At 42.2% G+C, this 15,494-nt stretch overlaps 2 protein-coding genes across 3 annotated transcripts; one reads left to right on the top strand and one right to left on the bottom strand.

The window, feature by feature from the left end:
- Positions 1-602: 602 nt before the first annotated feature.
- Positions 603-10,412, bottom strand: acbd3 (acyl-Coenzyme A binding domain containing 3). Of its 2 annotated transcripts, none has more exons than XM_005914509.3 (8): positions 10,033-10,412; positions 8,521-8,662; positions 8,157-8,297; positions 7,738-7,896; positions 7,321-7,495; positions 5,987-6,230; positions 5,129-5,413; positions 603-3,090 (listed from the first exon to the last, which is right to left on the bottom strand). In XM_005914509.3, the coding sequence occupies exons 1-8, from the start codon at positions 10,298-10,300 to the stop codon at positions 2,876-2,878; spliced, it is 1,629 nt and encodes a 542-aa protein (XP_005914571.1). In that variant the 5' UTR covers positions 10,301-10,412; the 3' UTR covers positions 603-2,875. The 2 variants fall into 2 exon arrangements, with proteins under 2 accessions (XP_005914571.1, XP_005914570.1); XM_005914508.3 differs by having other exon boundaries at positions 5,129-5,416.
- Positions 10,413-13,632: 3,220 nt separating this feature from the next.
- mixl1 (Mix paired-like homeobox) lies at positions 13,633-15,461 on the top strand. The gene is made up of 4 exons (XM_005914507.3): positions 13,633-13,926; positions 14,048-14,268; positions 14,442-14,568; positions 14,758-15,461. The coding sequence occupies exons 1-4, from the start codon at positions 13,830-13,832 to the stop codon at positions 15,336-15,338; spliced, it is 1,026 nt and encodes a 341-aa protein (XP_005914569.1). The 5' UTR covers positions 13,633-13,829; the 3' UTR covers positions 15,339-15,461.
- Positions 15,462-15,494: the final 33 nt, after the last annotated feature.

Genomic DNA, 15,494 nt, shown 5'->3' on the forward strand with positions numbered 1-15,494 from the left:
TGCGCCCCCTGGTGTCTTTTAGTGAATACTGCAACTTCCAGCATAGTTGCAAGCATTCCTGTCACTTTCACCGTTTTCTCATTACTCAATATGTTCTATGTGGCAATAGTTTAGTAGCACGTTGCTCAATATTTGCATGTAAAATGTTGGATTTATGCCCCCACCGCTCTGAATATTGAGACACTCCACATACACAGAAAACACAAAGTTAAGTGGATTGTTCTCTCAGGCATGAGCAATATCCGCATTTGTCCTTCCCTCAGCACAAATTGTGTTTGACAGGAAAGCAGCGTGAGGATGACACATTTACTACTGGTGGAAAAGGGAACAAGCCTGACAGTGGCGTGTTGTTCCAAGGCCATTTTTTGGTGTCCTCACATTTCCCGTATCCTCTGTTTGTTTAAAATACAAATCTTCTCGCCACTTAACTACTGGGAGGCAAGACCCATGAGCTTGTGTCGCTGCAAATCAAGCACATGGGTAATCAACTGTGAGTGAACCGGCACTGTCTTCTTATTAAATGAGTTACATCCACTTGTGCTTTTTCTGCTGACGCCTTGGTGCTATAGAAACCAGAGCAAGCAGCAATAAGCAGACAATTATAGAGATGAAGATACGTTTAATCAAGATTAAATATATGCCCAAAAAGATCTTGCAAATCATAAGAGATCCAAACATTAAAACAATACAAAAAAAAAAAATGAAATTTTATGTTAAGGGAGTCTCGTACTTTCTACAAGTTTTGGACTTTCATTCGGGGTAAAATGCACGTGTCATATTACAGTGCATTCATTCGCAAAAAACCCACAGCCTTCTTCCACATTTAAAAACCCATACATAAACATCATTTATAGAATTATTTACATACAAGGCTTAAACATCTCAAATCAAACCCTTTGATGAGCCATGAACAAAAAAAAAAAACAAAACAAAAAATCACATTTGAGGTTACGGGGACTTTCTTGACGTTTAGGGCTTGTGTGAGCCGCAAGTAGTGACATTCTGTTGCACAAATCACTGAATGGATTTGGAGGCAGGAGTCATTAAATAATGATGCTCTGCAAACACTGGAGGGTTAACTGGCTTGCAAGATACTCCTACTCCGCCTCTGTCTTTAAAGTTGCTTTGCATTTACACACACCCACACACACACACACACACACACAAAAAAAAAACTAAAGTGTGATAAAGTGAAATCAAATGTCCTCGATGCCCACTTGCCATATTCGACAATCACTTTGATTCAGAGAGCACAGTTCATATAGCAATTCTCACAACGCACTCAGATGTTGGGTACATATGTCATGCGTAGCTGAAGAACAGAATGAATCTAAATTACATTTTCAATAATAATAAAAAAAACATTTAAATGTTAGTAAGCAACCGTGTCACGCAGAACACAATTCTAATCAGCTCTTTTTTCCTTTTTATTTTATTTTTTTAATTCATAATGTTTGAGATGACAACTCAAAGAGGAAGAAAGGAAAAAAGTAGACAAAACAGAGTTTTGTGTTATGGATTTTCTACACAGATGTAACAGTGTGTTATGACCTTAAAAAAAAAAAAAAAAAAAAAGGATGGTTAGTTGAGTTTATTGTCACGTGCGTGTCAGAGCTCTGAACAGGAAAACAGGAATGATAAAACAAATCCCCCTGCTAACATTGACAACACAAGCTCTTTCTTTTTTGTGAGTCTTTAATTAACAAGTGGTGAACAACACATATGATGAGGGACTGTCAACAAGCAACTTTTTTTTTTTTGTAAAAACTCAAACGGAAAAACATTTGTGGGAGAACGGAAATTACTCCTACACCGATTTGACTTTTACACTTCTTACACTGTGACGTTTCTGCAGCCGATAAGGCTCACAGCCATAAATTACCATGTGAATGATGTTTTGCACACCCTCCTTCAACACCCATGTTACTGAATGACTTCTTGCCGGTCCTTCATAAATGATGCAAGTTTAAAAAGACACACACTGCTGTTGTAACCTGACTCTCGAAATAAGTATAAGAAACAGAACGTTTGCGAGAAGAAGATGAAAAAGACCACTCGTTCCACTTCACAATCCTCTCAGATCTTCATACAGGTACGGTGGCTTTGTGACAACAAAAAGGATGAGCAGGTTTGAGAACCCGGGCTGTTTAAATGAGTGAGAACACACTTGGCAAAGACCAGACGATCTCTGAGTAAAAGGCATAGTGTTATGAAGCACATCTTTAATAATAAATTGATTTCTAACATTGTCCTCTGTGTACTTGTGGGATAAACAACCACCTTTTCCACTCAAAAGCAAACAAACAAACAGAAAAAGAAAAGAAAGAAAGGGAAACATAGGCTCGTGGAGCCACCAAGTTTCCATTTGTGGTTATGATAGCATCACTTGGAGCACAAGCAGCCACAACGCCACCGTGTTGGACAGTGCTGGGCTGGGCTTTGGTGACTTAAGTGGAGCCCAGGGGAGGAAACTGGTGAAATATATCATGAGAGCAAAGTCCTACAGCTTGGTGTGAATGCAGCAAGGACAGGTGGTGAATATACAACGGGTATACGCACTCCTCTTCCAAGGGCTCGATAACGGGATCTAGCATGGGTGCATCTTGGGTCACGCGTACACATACAGTAAATACATATTAGTCGAGTCTCCAGACTACGACTCCAGATGTGTCTCTTTGTCTCCCTCTGGTGGTTTAATCCAGAATTAATCTGGTAGTTTCCTCCTTCACACACACGCACACATACACACAAATACAGGCTGCCTTCACACAAATCTTCACCCTCCCCCCCTCACAAACACACACACACGTACATACATATATTTATATATACGAACATACACACTCCTTGGCTCCCCTTGTGTCTGTATTCAGGCTTATCTGGTGTAGTAGACTCTGTAGTAAACACTCTTGGAGCGCCAGAGTGAATAGGAGTTGTCGAACTTGAGCAGGTAGACTCCGCGACCTGGGTACTGGTGGCTGCCGGCGTACACCTCCTCATGACAGTCCCTCCGGTAAACCGGTACAATCTCATCCACCTGAGGCTTCCCTGCCTCCTTCTTGGCCTTCTCTTCCTCACTGGTTGGCTCGCCTGCAGGTAAAAAAAACAAAACATAAATAAAAACACAAACAAAAAACAAAAAAACACCAATGCATTATTTGCGCAAACAAGAATACATTTTGTGCTGTATGATTTTTGCATTACATTCCAAGAAATGAGCCCAACAGTGGGTATTCCTTACAGGTTAGTGTGAGAGGTAAAGAAAACACTAGAACTTAAAGGTGACAAAGCATCCAAACATTTAATTGGACTGTGAGAACAGCACAATATCAATATTATTAAAAAAAGTGAATGTTGTTCAATAATTTGACTGCCAGTATTCAGTCATATGCTTTCCTGTATATGACAAAAGATAGGCAGGACTTTTGTTACAATGGCAAGAGTCAGTGGATAATTAATTATAAGTGTAGGATAAGAATAAAATATTAATGGAAAACTAGTTACTAATCTCTCAAACAGGCTTATAACTGAAGCCACAGAAATAAAGCACAAGACAACACTAATTAGAGCATTGACAGCCTTCATGCAGACTTTGTGTGTACATGTACAGAAGTGCATGAGCATCATGAAAGACACTTTTTTTTTAATTTCTCAGCAAATATTTTATTTTCCCAGTAGTTTTGTAACAAATAACTTGGCACTAAGTGATATAATCGCATGTCTCTCGTTCTGTGGACCAACTCCACCGTTCTGTTGTGCAGAGGGCAGCAGTAGGCTACGTTCACACTGCAGGTCTTAATGCTCAATTCCGATTTTTTGATCTAATCCAATTTTTTTTTTTTGGTCTGCTTGTTCACATTACAAATAAAATGTGACCGCAAACGCGCTCTAGTGTGAACCCTCAAAGCGGCCCGCATGCGCAAAAGAAGACATCACACACAACGCCCTGTTTAGATCCAGACCAAACAGTATTATTTGACTGATGGCCCTTAATATAAAGACTTGTTTCGGGTTTTACGTTTCCCAATTTTGCTTTAAGTTATAAAGCTATTTTGTTATTTACATATGGCCTAATAATTATCCTTATTGCTGTTTTAGAGAGGAGCGGTGCTTCAAAGGATAGTTACAGATTTCTGTCAGAATCTGCAGATTATACAGTACAAATAAAATGTTCACGTTTTTCCAATGCCGTCTTCCCAACAGTTTCACTAACATCTACACGGGATGGCCATGAAAGCATTCGCGATGTCTTATCGGGCGCTTCTCCAGCGCCGATACTTGGCGTCTGTCTTGTGTCAGTGACGTAAAAGACGGATTTAATGCCACATGACCATTCAAACAGCAGTCGCTTTCTGAAACATCAGATATGTATCGCATTCAGTACCACATACGAAAGTGACCCAGATCGGATTTGAAAATATTGGATTTGTGCCGTTCACACTGTCATACCATGATCGGATATGGGTCAAAAAAGTCGGATTTGATGCGCTTTCGCATGCAGTGTGAACGTAGCCGTAGTGTCACACACAGTTAACCAGTTCTCAGCCTATTCTGATACGACAAGCATTTGAACTGACGGTAGTTCTCTTAAGCAAAAGGATGACCACCATCGCCAGCTACAGTCCAAGATACTGGAACTGGAGCGCTGTTAACCGTGGGACAAAGTGCTTTTTGGAGAGGGATGATCAACCTGACCAACAAGTCAATCAGCAGGGAAAATACAGGAGGGGAACAGTCAGGGCTAACTGGTTAGAGGCAACTAAACTTTCAAAATAAGAGTTTAGGTGTTGCCACTAGTAAAACTATATAAATATAATTCACTATTTAAATTCCCTATATATTATATATAAAAAACAAAAACAGCTGTACGGCTTATACCCAACAGTGAAAGGAAACAGTCACAGTAGTGGCTGACACAGCTGCCTAACCCTGGTTCGATCCTGGGGGGAGAACAAATCATTGTAGGGGTTGTATGGGGGCATCCAGCATGAATAATTAACCAAACCAATCATGGTATGATTAAGTGAGAAGCCTCAAGGCTGTAATGCATAACTGCTGTTTACATAATAATAAGGAATGTGTTTAAGTACAGCAAGTAAAAAAAAAAACAACAAAAAACTACCCTCACCTTCATCATCTTCATCCTCTTCACTGGACTCTGACACGTGCACGCTGACTGAAGCAGAGGCTGCGTCCGTCCACTCGAAGAAGACCCCAAAGCCGATGTCGTAATAGTCTGTAGCAAACTCCCAGAACAGGTACGAGCCGTCTTCATGAGTGGGAACACGCACCGTCACCACCTCGCCGCGCCCCACCGTGATCACGCTGTCTGCGTCCTGACGGATTTTCTCCTTGAAGTCCTTGATCTGTGGCCGTGTCCACATGGAAGGAGCAGCTATGACTGGTGGGGATTCTGCTGCAATCAAAAGGAAAGAGAAGACATTATCTATTTTCTACCAGTTTTTCTTACAAAACAAACAGTACATTTCCTAATAAGCGATTCCCTTCCAGCATATGCAGACCGAATCCCAAACAAGCTCAACTTGGAGGAAACCTGTGTGTCTCAGAACGATCAGAGAAAACCAGAATCCATGTGCATAATAGCAAAGATTTGTTTTTGCAGGCACAGCTACCCCAGCTTTATTTATCATTCCACTGAACAGGAAGAAGGAAGTCATTTGGAAAGGGATGTGTTTTGGATTCACACCAAGGACTTTTGCATATCTACTGTGATGTCTTTTACTCCTGTAAGCGGAATATATGACTGGATGAAACCTAAACTAACACATTATTGTGTGTCACTTGTTCCAGCTCTTCTGCCCTCCAGGTTACATCAACAAGGGCACAGCAGATAAGCATCAGGTTTCAAGCTTGGCAGACCGCTTCACTGCTCTGACAGAGAGCTTACCCTGTCTGACCCCTAGTCATTAGCCGCTCCAATATTTCATGCTTTTATTTTGAGATGGATATAGAGTAGCCCACCAACCTAATAAAGGTCCATTCTCTGAGACCTCTTCTGCCGGTTCAGGCTCTGGCTCCCGATCCATACTCTCTGAGTAAGAGTCTGACTGGCCTCCATTGATTGTTGGAGCTTCTTCTCCAGTCTGTGGTGAAGCAGCACACAATGGTCCGGCTGAGGATGCAGGGATGGGTTCACCTGTGTGGAAGCTGCTAGATTCTAGGGTGCCCTGCACCATTGAATCAGACTGCTGCTGCTTCTGTAAGGCCGCCTAGGATGAGAAAGAGAAACCAACAATCTAGTTTCACCAGGGCTGTGTTAGGGTTGGATAAGATTATTAACAATTAAATTTCCATCTTCTGGCAAAATCCTCTACATCTCAAAAACCGAAGGGTCTGTTTTTCCGCTTTGCTGTATACGAGTAGACCTAGGGCTAGACTTTTGAACAACTGATTTGCTCAGGGATTTTTCATCTTAGTCTTTGTTTGAGGTTTTTGTTTACCACACCTGGCTGTTAAAAATGGTATAAAATAAAGTAATTCAAGTCAAAAGGTTTAAAACATTTTTGGCTATTTTTCAATAACTCCTTCGCAATTTAACAGTTCACTTAAGCTGGAAGGACTCTAAAGGGAGGCCAGTGTCTTACAGGAAGGTTTTATGCATCAGTCAGGATATTAAAGAGGACATGAATAAAGGTGTGTGTTGTCAAGACATATACCACCCAGTTTGGAAGGCTAATTATTAGCAAGGGATTTCTACACTAAATCTATCCTAGATAATACAGCTGCTAGGCTCTGACACACATTCCTTTCAGTCAGATAATGAAGAGTTAATTATGATTAATGATGGGGCGATCGTGGCTCAAGAGTTGGGAGTTCGCCTTGTAATCGGAAGGTTGCCGGTTCGAGCCCCGGCTTGGACAGTCTCGGTCGTTGTGTCCTTGGGCAAGACACTTCACCCGTTGCCTACTGGTGGTGGTCAGAGGGCCCGGTGGCGCCAGTGTCCGGCAGCCTCGCCTCTGTCAGTGCGCCCCAGGGTGGCTGTGGCTACAATGTAACTTGCCATCACCAGTGTGTGAATGTGTGCGTGAATGGGTGGATGACTGGATATGTAAAGCGCTTTGGGGTCCTTAGGGACTAGAAAAGCGCTATATAAATACAGGCCATTTACCATTTACCATTTAATTAAGGGACTAATCTCAGGGGTCAACTGATCAGATTGAATTTGGGGCCAAAGAAAGACCTGCAGGCAATCCTTCTAATCTATTCTAAGTACTCCCACATTAACTGCAAATCCTATATATTGAACAATAAAACTCAATCAGTGAAAAGTCTATGTTATGTTGGGATTCTGCATCCTACCTGTTGCTGGGCCAGCTGGACCTGGTAGAGCTGCTGCATGTACTGCTGATAGTGCTGCTCCTGCAGCTGACGGATGAGGCTCATCTGCTGCTCAGGGCTGTTTGGGTACTGCTGAGCAGCATACTGTTGGAACTGCACCGCTGTCTGCGCATTTAATGCTGCCATTATCTGTTGTCTGGTTACATTAAAATGAATGACAATGGAAATACAGGAAAACAACAGGAAGTCAGACAGATTTTTAGTGAGATTTTCATCTTTGGGCCAAGTGTCAGCACAGGACTAACCCTTGTTTTCGGTCTCACAAAATACATGGAAATAAAAAGTGATTTAAAAAAAAAAGCATACAGATTTAAATACAAAAGGAGAGGAATGCTTATATATAAAATTAAAAAAAGAATCAACAAACACCACACATACTTCTGCTGCTCAATCCGTAGCCTCTCCTCTTCTGCCTGCCTCCTTTCTTCTTCCTCTCTTCTAAGCCTTTCCTCCTCCTCAAGCCTCCGTCTCTCTTCCTCCAGCCTCTGTCGCTCCCTTTCTTCCTCTTCCCGCCTTAGACGCTCTTCTTCTTCTCTCCTGAAGAAGAGAATTGAATGATTTAAATAATGCAAATGGATAAAAATGCATAATTTACATGCAAACAAAAGCCCAAACTGTGAAATATACATGAATATCACGACATTCTAACAAGGTCAAATACCGTATAACCTATCCACCCAAACTAACCACAGCTTTCCAGCTTTTCTAGATAAATAGAGAGCAAATTGAGGTAGAAACTAAATTTAAGACACACTAGCAGATGAATGTCCCTTGGACAAAGAAGCTGATCCTCCCACCTTTTCCTCTCCTGCTCCTCCCTTTCGATCTTGTGTGATGTGACGTATGGGGCAAAGAGGTTACAGCATTTGTTAAGTAGCTTGACAAACTCCACCATGGCATCGTCCTTCTCCATGTTACCCAGTGAAGCCCACTCTTTCCTGCACACAGGTCAAGGTGTAGACAATAATAGGTGCATTATTTTTTTTAAATTTCATTCTGAACAGGATGATTTTCACCCATTGTCTGAATCCATTTCAAACTGTTAATGAGTAAAAATGCACGAGTGTGTATTTCCTGATACAAAGCAAAAATCACTGAGATGTCCACTACAATCCAAAGGTCACATGCATGAACACACACACACACACAAGCTGGTGTTACCTGCGGTCGTTGCCCAGGACATCAAAGAAGCCGACCTCTGGTGAAGCATCGGGATTGTAAGGACCGAGTAACACCTGTTTGTGCAGAGCCACCAATCGAAGCTTCTCCTCATAGGTCGGGTGGAAGGCCTTTCCATCTTTATCTGAAGGCAGCAAAGTGGAAGCAATGAGTTTGCAGGCAATCCTGTTAATGTCCACCTGCAGTGAATACTACAGTGCAGCTTGTGTGCACAACAAGGTAGTAAAAACTCCCGCGTACAGGAGTGTTATGTTCTTGTGCCAAGACTGTAAAGTGCAGATAATTACTCCTAACTGTGCTCTCCCACTCTAAACTTTTCAAGCTTCTTTGTGGTTAAAATCATTAAGAATGAAACACTGAGATGACATTAGTCATACCTAAAGCTTGATTTAAGGTGAGGCAAGAGGGAGATTTAGGCAGCTGAGTTGAGCAAGTTGAGCAAGTAGACCTAACCCTGTCTGACACACTGACAAGGATACAAAGCCCAGATTACTATCACACAGAGTGGCAGCCAGGCCCCGACCTGTTTGCACAGTCATCACAAGTGTTCTGCCATAATACAAACAGCACAAATGCCCAGTGTTCAATACAGCTTACACTTGTGTACGATGACTGGAAAGTATGGACACAGTATTTTGCAGGATTTGTGGCTTTTTGTAAAGCAGACATATAGAACTAGCTAGAATGGTCAGGCTGCAGAATTGCCACACATATCACAATTTCTTTTCCAATTATTCAACTACTTATGGTATTTCAATATGCTTTAAATCCACCCCAGCATGTCCAGAAGGCCTAAAAATGGCTCCCAGAGCACACATAAAAGTAGTACTACAAGTAGTAGCAACATAGGAGTGATATGAAAGGGCAGGTGTAAAAACAGTCAAGCCGTCACATAAACCCCCCCATAGACTGAAAACGTGGTTAACTGCTTTTAGGGGCGGCGAGCTAAAACTATGCAGCAGTTGTATCCTCAGAATAATAATTCCTCCAGCACAGCAGGAACTTGTCATTGAGTACTTTGGGAGGAAAAATCTTTGAGGGCAGCTGCCACCTGATGCAGTCCCGCTTCAGTCACAGCAGAGGGAGAGCGTGTTTAAAAGCTCCTGAACACATCCCAGAACAAGCGGTCATTCAATTGGAATGGAAATCTTCCTCGTTTGGTGGAGGAAGCATGCATAGAAATATGCAAACTGGTAATAAGTATAGTCACTCCTCTTTGGTCCAAAGACAAAAACCCAGAAAGGAGACAACAGTGACACAAAGGGGCCACTCACAAGTGCCGTGGTTGTTTTACCCTTTAATGGCCAGCAGCGTTAGATACTAGTTAGCCGTGAAGCTAATGTAACACCGAGGCTGACAGCAGTAGCACCAGTCCCGGTGGTGACAGCTAGCAGCTAATGCTAGCAACCTGCTAGCCTGAACCAGCGAGCGCGACACTTTAAACTGTTCGAGCAGCTTTCTCACCGCTTGGCGATTGAAACAAACATGAAGTACCTTTAAAAAATTTAAGGGCCATTCCGTACAGCTCCAGCAGAGGAAAGCCCCATTTCCTCTCTATCGCACATTTGGCAGTCTCTCCATCTTCGCCTTCAGCGCCGCCCGGCTTATCTGTGCTGGGTTCCGTGGGTATGGACTCCGGTTCTTCGGCCTGGCTCTGCTCGCCCTCCGGGTCCGGAGTGAGAGTGAGGCCATCGATGGAAACTTCGAGCCGGCTAGAAGTAGCGCTGTCGAGGTCGCCGCTCTGAACCTCTGTCGCCATCATGTAGACTGTCAGCTGAAGCAGCCACGTACCTACTTCCGTTTCAATCTAGCGGAAGTTCCGGTTGTTTTTTCTCCCCTCACCGATGTAAATAATGACGAGGTCTTAGCAACAGATAAAAAGACTTGCCCAAAAACAAACAACCCCCCAGCATTTTATTAACCGTCACGTACACTAACGGACACATATAAAAATTAACATGTATTTTAAAATATGCAATGGATAAATTGTCTCTTTTTTATCGATTTTCCATGTTTTCCATATAACGATTTTATAAGCTTATGCTTCTTCCTGCTCCTTTTTGAACATGAAGGTTATTTGTAGTTGTGGTTGCTCGTTTTCCTTTTGTTTTGCTTTGTTTATTTGTCTCTTTTAATTCTATGTTGTTGTACTTTTTCAACATGTTCAAAATAAAGATTCAATCTATCAATGTCAATAACCGGTATGATCATCCCTATTCTTCAACACATTTTGAACTCACTTTGTCAAGCTTTCTTGGAATGTCTTTAAAAAGTCTTTGGGAATAGTTCTCCAGGCTTCTTGAGGAACATTCAGATTTCTTCTTTGGATGTGAGGAGCTATCCGGGTATGCTTTTACTGCACTGCCAGTGTGTTTGGGATCATCATGCTGAAAAAATAAGCCATTGCCAATCGCATGCTTCCCAGTTTTGTTTTGTTTTTTTAGTTTTCAAAACGCACTGCACACCATGCTGGAATATGCCATATTTTCGGTTAATAGTTCTTTGGGAATAGTGCAATAATACTTGACTTAGGGGCCTTTTTATTATGTCGGAATGATTCACAGGTCAGTGTAAAGTGACTTAACAAACAAACAAAAATAACTATCCCCCTGAAAATGATCAGTTACAAGGACTGGACAGAAAATTAATGAAAAAGCAGGCAATGTCCAAAGAAAAACTTTAAAAAACCTTCATAAAGCCTGAAGAACTATATATACTATGCTATACGAATGTCCCCGATGTTTATTTGTAATTAGCTAATGATGATTGCTGCATTTGCCCAGGTGAGGTACATTGACAGTAAGACTTGGCCTATGCTTTGGATAATACTTGCTCTCCAGCTCCTTAAATTATCCTTCAAATACACAAATATTGTACTGAAATACATTATAACAAGGGCCCATTAGACAGGTGACATTTTAACACATTGCTGAAAACCTGTGAGAATACTCTGCCTGTCTGTCTGCAGGGTAAATGTATAGTGGCCTGGCCCAGGTGTGAACTTGCTTTTGTTTGGGGGCTACAGGAGCAGCAGTATTAATCCCCCACAAGAATTTAGTCCAGTGTTTGCTTGTAGTCCAGCCTACATCTTATCAGTATCAATCAAATTAGATCTGCTTTTTAATCTAATTACAGTGCCCAGTGTCTGTCATAGGCTGCCAAACTAAACAAACTATATAACATACCACAACAGCTAAGGTAAAGCTGCAAGGAATTTTCATGCAGTTGCTGTACTAGGTTAGCATTTTTAATCTACCATGGCTTGTCATCACAAATCAATGCAAAAAACCCCCCCCAAAAAACCCCCAATAACAATAAATAAATAAATTGTCCATGCTATGATCTCCAGGTCCATCAGAAGAATGTCACAAAACATCAGGAACTTGAGGACCCAGATTTTTAGCATAGCAATCTGGTCTGTGCACAAGGGGCAATACCCAATTAGGGCCCCCAGACAAAGCACCCTATGAAATGTGAATGCTTTAGCCAACAAGCAAATCCTATTTGAACAAAAGTAAGTGTCGAAGTACAGAGATCAAAAAGGTTAAGATTACCGTTACGCCGCGGCAACAAAAAAAGACACACATTAAATATGCACACACAAGTAAACATGGACTTAAAATGATCAAAGTACATTTAAAAAAGGGAGCAGAGCATGTGTTATGTCAGAGTCCCCTGGTGGTCCGTCATTGTTGCAGATGTTCGTTAATAAAGGACCCTGCACCTCCATCAAGAGTACGGATTAACATATGAAGAATTACCTAAAATTTTGGCCTGTCAAGGAGTGTTGTAGGTACTCCCCAAGAGTAAACAATGCGTGCTGTATTTTAAACGCTGACAAACACATTGCCAAATTTGCACTACACTCCCCAGATGACTTAACCCAGTAAGCTCTCTATCCTGTAAAATCTGTGAGAGGAAATATTGCAAGGAATCTGGAAATTGTCGCATTGTCAGATCATAGCATAGTGCAGAATTCAATCTGCAGGCAAAAAAGTGGAACATGAGGCACAAAATTGTTTAGTCTGTCTTTGGGGAGGGAGGGCTTCCTGACCTCTTGACTCAATCTCTCTCTCCCCACCCCCCTCTGAATCAAACGGAGGTGACATATTCAATAACACCTGCCTGCTCCCAAGTACTTTTTCACCGTGGTTTGTGTATTGAAATCCGCTTTGTTGACACTGATAAGGCTCAGGAGGCATCATTTCCCACAAAGTAAGGCTTGTGTGAGGGGGCAAGTCATGGAAAATTTATGCATTATTTTATCTCCAAACATAACTTATAACCTTCCTGACAGATGTGGACAATTCAATATTTTGTCAGTTATTAGGGTTTAAAAGTTTTTTGTTTGTTTTTTTAAAAAACTTGAAAAAGCCCCACAGTCTGTGGTTACATCATCTGATAACATGCAAAGGCTTAATGACTTGACAGTTCACAACATTCTAGAAGGACTCCTTAAGGTTGAGATCAGGGCTCTATACTTGGACTAAAGGTCTATTGCAGAACTGATTGTTCTTACTGTCACTGAAGCAAACTAATGTCACATATAACAGCAAATTCACTTCAATAAAGTTTACTGCCAGGAAAATTCTTCAATAGCAGTTATAGATGGCAATAAATGTTTTGCTATCTAACAAAAGGGTTTTTATATGGCGTAAGAAGTCATCCTTTTAACAGTGTTTCTGCAGTTTCAGATTTTATTGACAGCTTTGTTTTGTTTTTGTTGTTGGTGGTTTTTAGGCTTTGGGATACTCTGGGATGCTGGCATGATGCAGAATAACCTGTATAAAGAGCCAGTCTTGTTGGGTATACATAATTATTAAATCATGCCCTGTTTTGAGTTAGATTAATAATAATAAAAACCTAATGCTTGCGCTTATATCTGTTTTCTCACAGCGTCCTGGTATAGTCCTTTGAACTCCTCCACCTTTTTGGGGAAATTGCCGTTTCCGTCTTTCTCCCTTTGAAGGCTGAGGGTCCATTATTGCTTCATCCATGCCAAAGCGGATAAATGTTTTCTCTGCCGATGTGTATTGAGCGTGCAGATTCCATTAAAACTCCTTTAAACAGACCTGCGGCAGGACCATCGTTCCAGGTGTGATTGCTTCACACCTCTGCTGGCCCGCAGACGTCTGAAGTTGCTGCACGGCCGCTGCAGTGCCGGTCGGCCCCGATGGCAGACCCATTCACACATCTAGACAGCTTTACCTTTGATCACAGGAGGATTTAAATCCAGCGAGCGCACGGATCTCAAGCTCAGTCAGTCAGTCACCGGGGATAAAGCGGAAAGGATGTCTGCAGTTCAGGGGAATATGCGCGTCGGGGAGGCGAACCAGTTCCACATGTATCACGAAGGGCCTCTGCAGATGAACAACGCCGTGAATCCAGGTTGGTGGCTCTGGGATCATTAACCCCAACAAAAAGTTAATTTTCAAATACCGGCCTAACAGCTGCCTCAGAGCTCAACTTACGCAATGATAACTAAATTGCGCCTGCGTCTTCTTTTCAGCATGTGGACCTCCAGACGGTGGAAACTACTTCAACCCCGCAAATCCTGTTCCCAGGGCGGACAAATGCGTGGCAATGCTGACCCACAGGAGAAAGAGGACCAATTTCACCCAACAGCAAATCAAGGTGCTGGAGAAAGTTTACAACGACACTAAATATCCCGACATCTTCCTACGGGAGAGACTGGAGGCTCTGACTGGGCTGCCGGAGTCCAGAATTCAGGTGAAGTCCGGTTTAAACGCCACACTTTCTTGAATTGGTTGATTTATTTTGCAGGGTCAAAGGGCAAACACAGTCACTTAAGATCACAGGAAACTCTTGGCTACTCCACACTTGTGGTAAAATTGGATTTATGGAGTGGTAAGATGTGAATTAACGGATTTCCAAAATTGTAGGTGTGGTTTCAGAACAGAAGGGCCAAGTCTCGTCGCCAGGTTAGCTCATCAACGTCTACAAAGGTCAGCAGCACGCCAGCAGCTGGTCCCTTTATCCAAGTCCAGAACAGGATGGCTCCGGAAAAAGGTAGCTATTAGCTTTACTCACTAGTTTTGTGGTCACATACTCACTCACTCACTCACTCACTCTCTCTAACATCAGGGCAAGCCTGCTCAGTGTCACTCATTGTAGTTTTAACTTCAAGTTTGTGGCTTCTTTTTTCTACATTCTAAAACATGTTGCTTAGTTTTGTTTTTTCCCCCCTCTCCATTGCAGTTTGTGACAATCTTCACAGTGCTGAAGTACATCAGATGGGTGGTTTTGGACTAGAGGAAAGTTTCAGGTCTACAGTGCACCTACAAGGCATCGAGGACACCCACAGGAACACTCTTCCAAGCAAACCCAGCAGCTACGCCCAAGTATCTGCCTCCCACATCTACGACAAGGAGGGCGCCAGAATGAATCCAGAGCACATGCAGCGACACAAGCAGAGTGCTGGCACCTCGAGCTGCAGTGTCCCTCTCTATCCCAGGAGAGAGCACCAGACAAACATGGACGCCAACATGACCAACAGCCAAGCTCCAAAGGTTTTGGTGGAGTATGACAATTTCCCACCAAACAAAACCATTGGACCAGAGATGAAAGTTGTGATTCCTCCCATCCCAACGCAGAACCCCTTCAGCACACCATCATCATCTAAGGATAACAGATGCCAAATGCAGTATCCGCAGGCGAGGGCCAGCGGAGACAGGTTCGATCACTTTTCCCAGATCCCCGCCAGAAAGATGCAGGACTTCTCCGACTCGGATTCTGATTGGGAAAATGAAGCAATGGCAAGCTTCAGTGGCTTTATGTGATGCATTACAAAAGCTACACGTATCATAAGAGGTGTGAGAGTGTATTTATTTTAAAACTATATATATATTAAAAAAAAAAAAAAGACGTTTATTTGTTTCGTATGAATTTGTTTGTTTGTTAATAAATAAAACGATAAAGCCAAAACCTGCTTTTCA

The sequence above is a fragment of the Haplochromis burtoni genome, unplaced genomic scaffold (assembly GCF_018398535.1).
Source record: "Haplochromis burtoni strain Fernald_Lab_line unplaced genomic scaffold, NCSU_Asbu1 Contig_8, whole genome shotgun sequence".
Taxonomy (NCBI): domain Eukaryota; kingdom Metazoa; phylum Chordata; class Actinopteri; order Cichliformes; family Cichlidae; genus Haplochromis; species Haplochromis burtoni.

What these genes read in the sequence shown, in the direction of transcription:
- acbd3 (XM_005914508.3), bottom strand. Translation starts at nt 10,300, where the DNA reads ATGATGGCGACAGAGGTTCAGAGCGGCGACCTCGACAGCGCTACTTCT. An exon ending in GTCCTGGGCAACGACCGCAG is followed by an intron (nt 8,298 to 8,520) that starts GTAACACCAGCT and finishes ACCTGTGTGCAG; the next exon opens with GAAAGAGTGGGCTTCACTGG. An exon ending in GAGGAGCAGGAGAGGAAAAG is followed by an intron (nt 7,897 to 8,156) that starts GTGGGAGGATCA and finishes TCTCTTCTTCAG; the next exon opens with GAGAGAAGAAGAAGAGCGTC.
- mixl1 (XM_005914507.3), top strand. Translation starts at nt 13,830, where the DNA reads ATGTCTGCAGTTCAGGGGAATATGCGCGTCGGGGAGGCGAACCAGTTC. An exon ending in TGCCGGAGTCCAGAATTCAG is followed by an intron (nt 14,269 to 14,441) that starts GTGAAGTCCGGT and finishes CCAAAATTGTAG; the next exon opens with GTGTGGTTTCAGAACAGAAG. An exon ending in CAGGATGGCTCCGGAAAAAG is followed by an intron (nt 14,569 to 14,757) that starts GTAGCTATTAGC and finishes TCTCCATTGCAG; the next exon opens with TTTGTGACAATCTTCACAGT.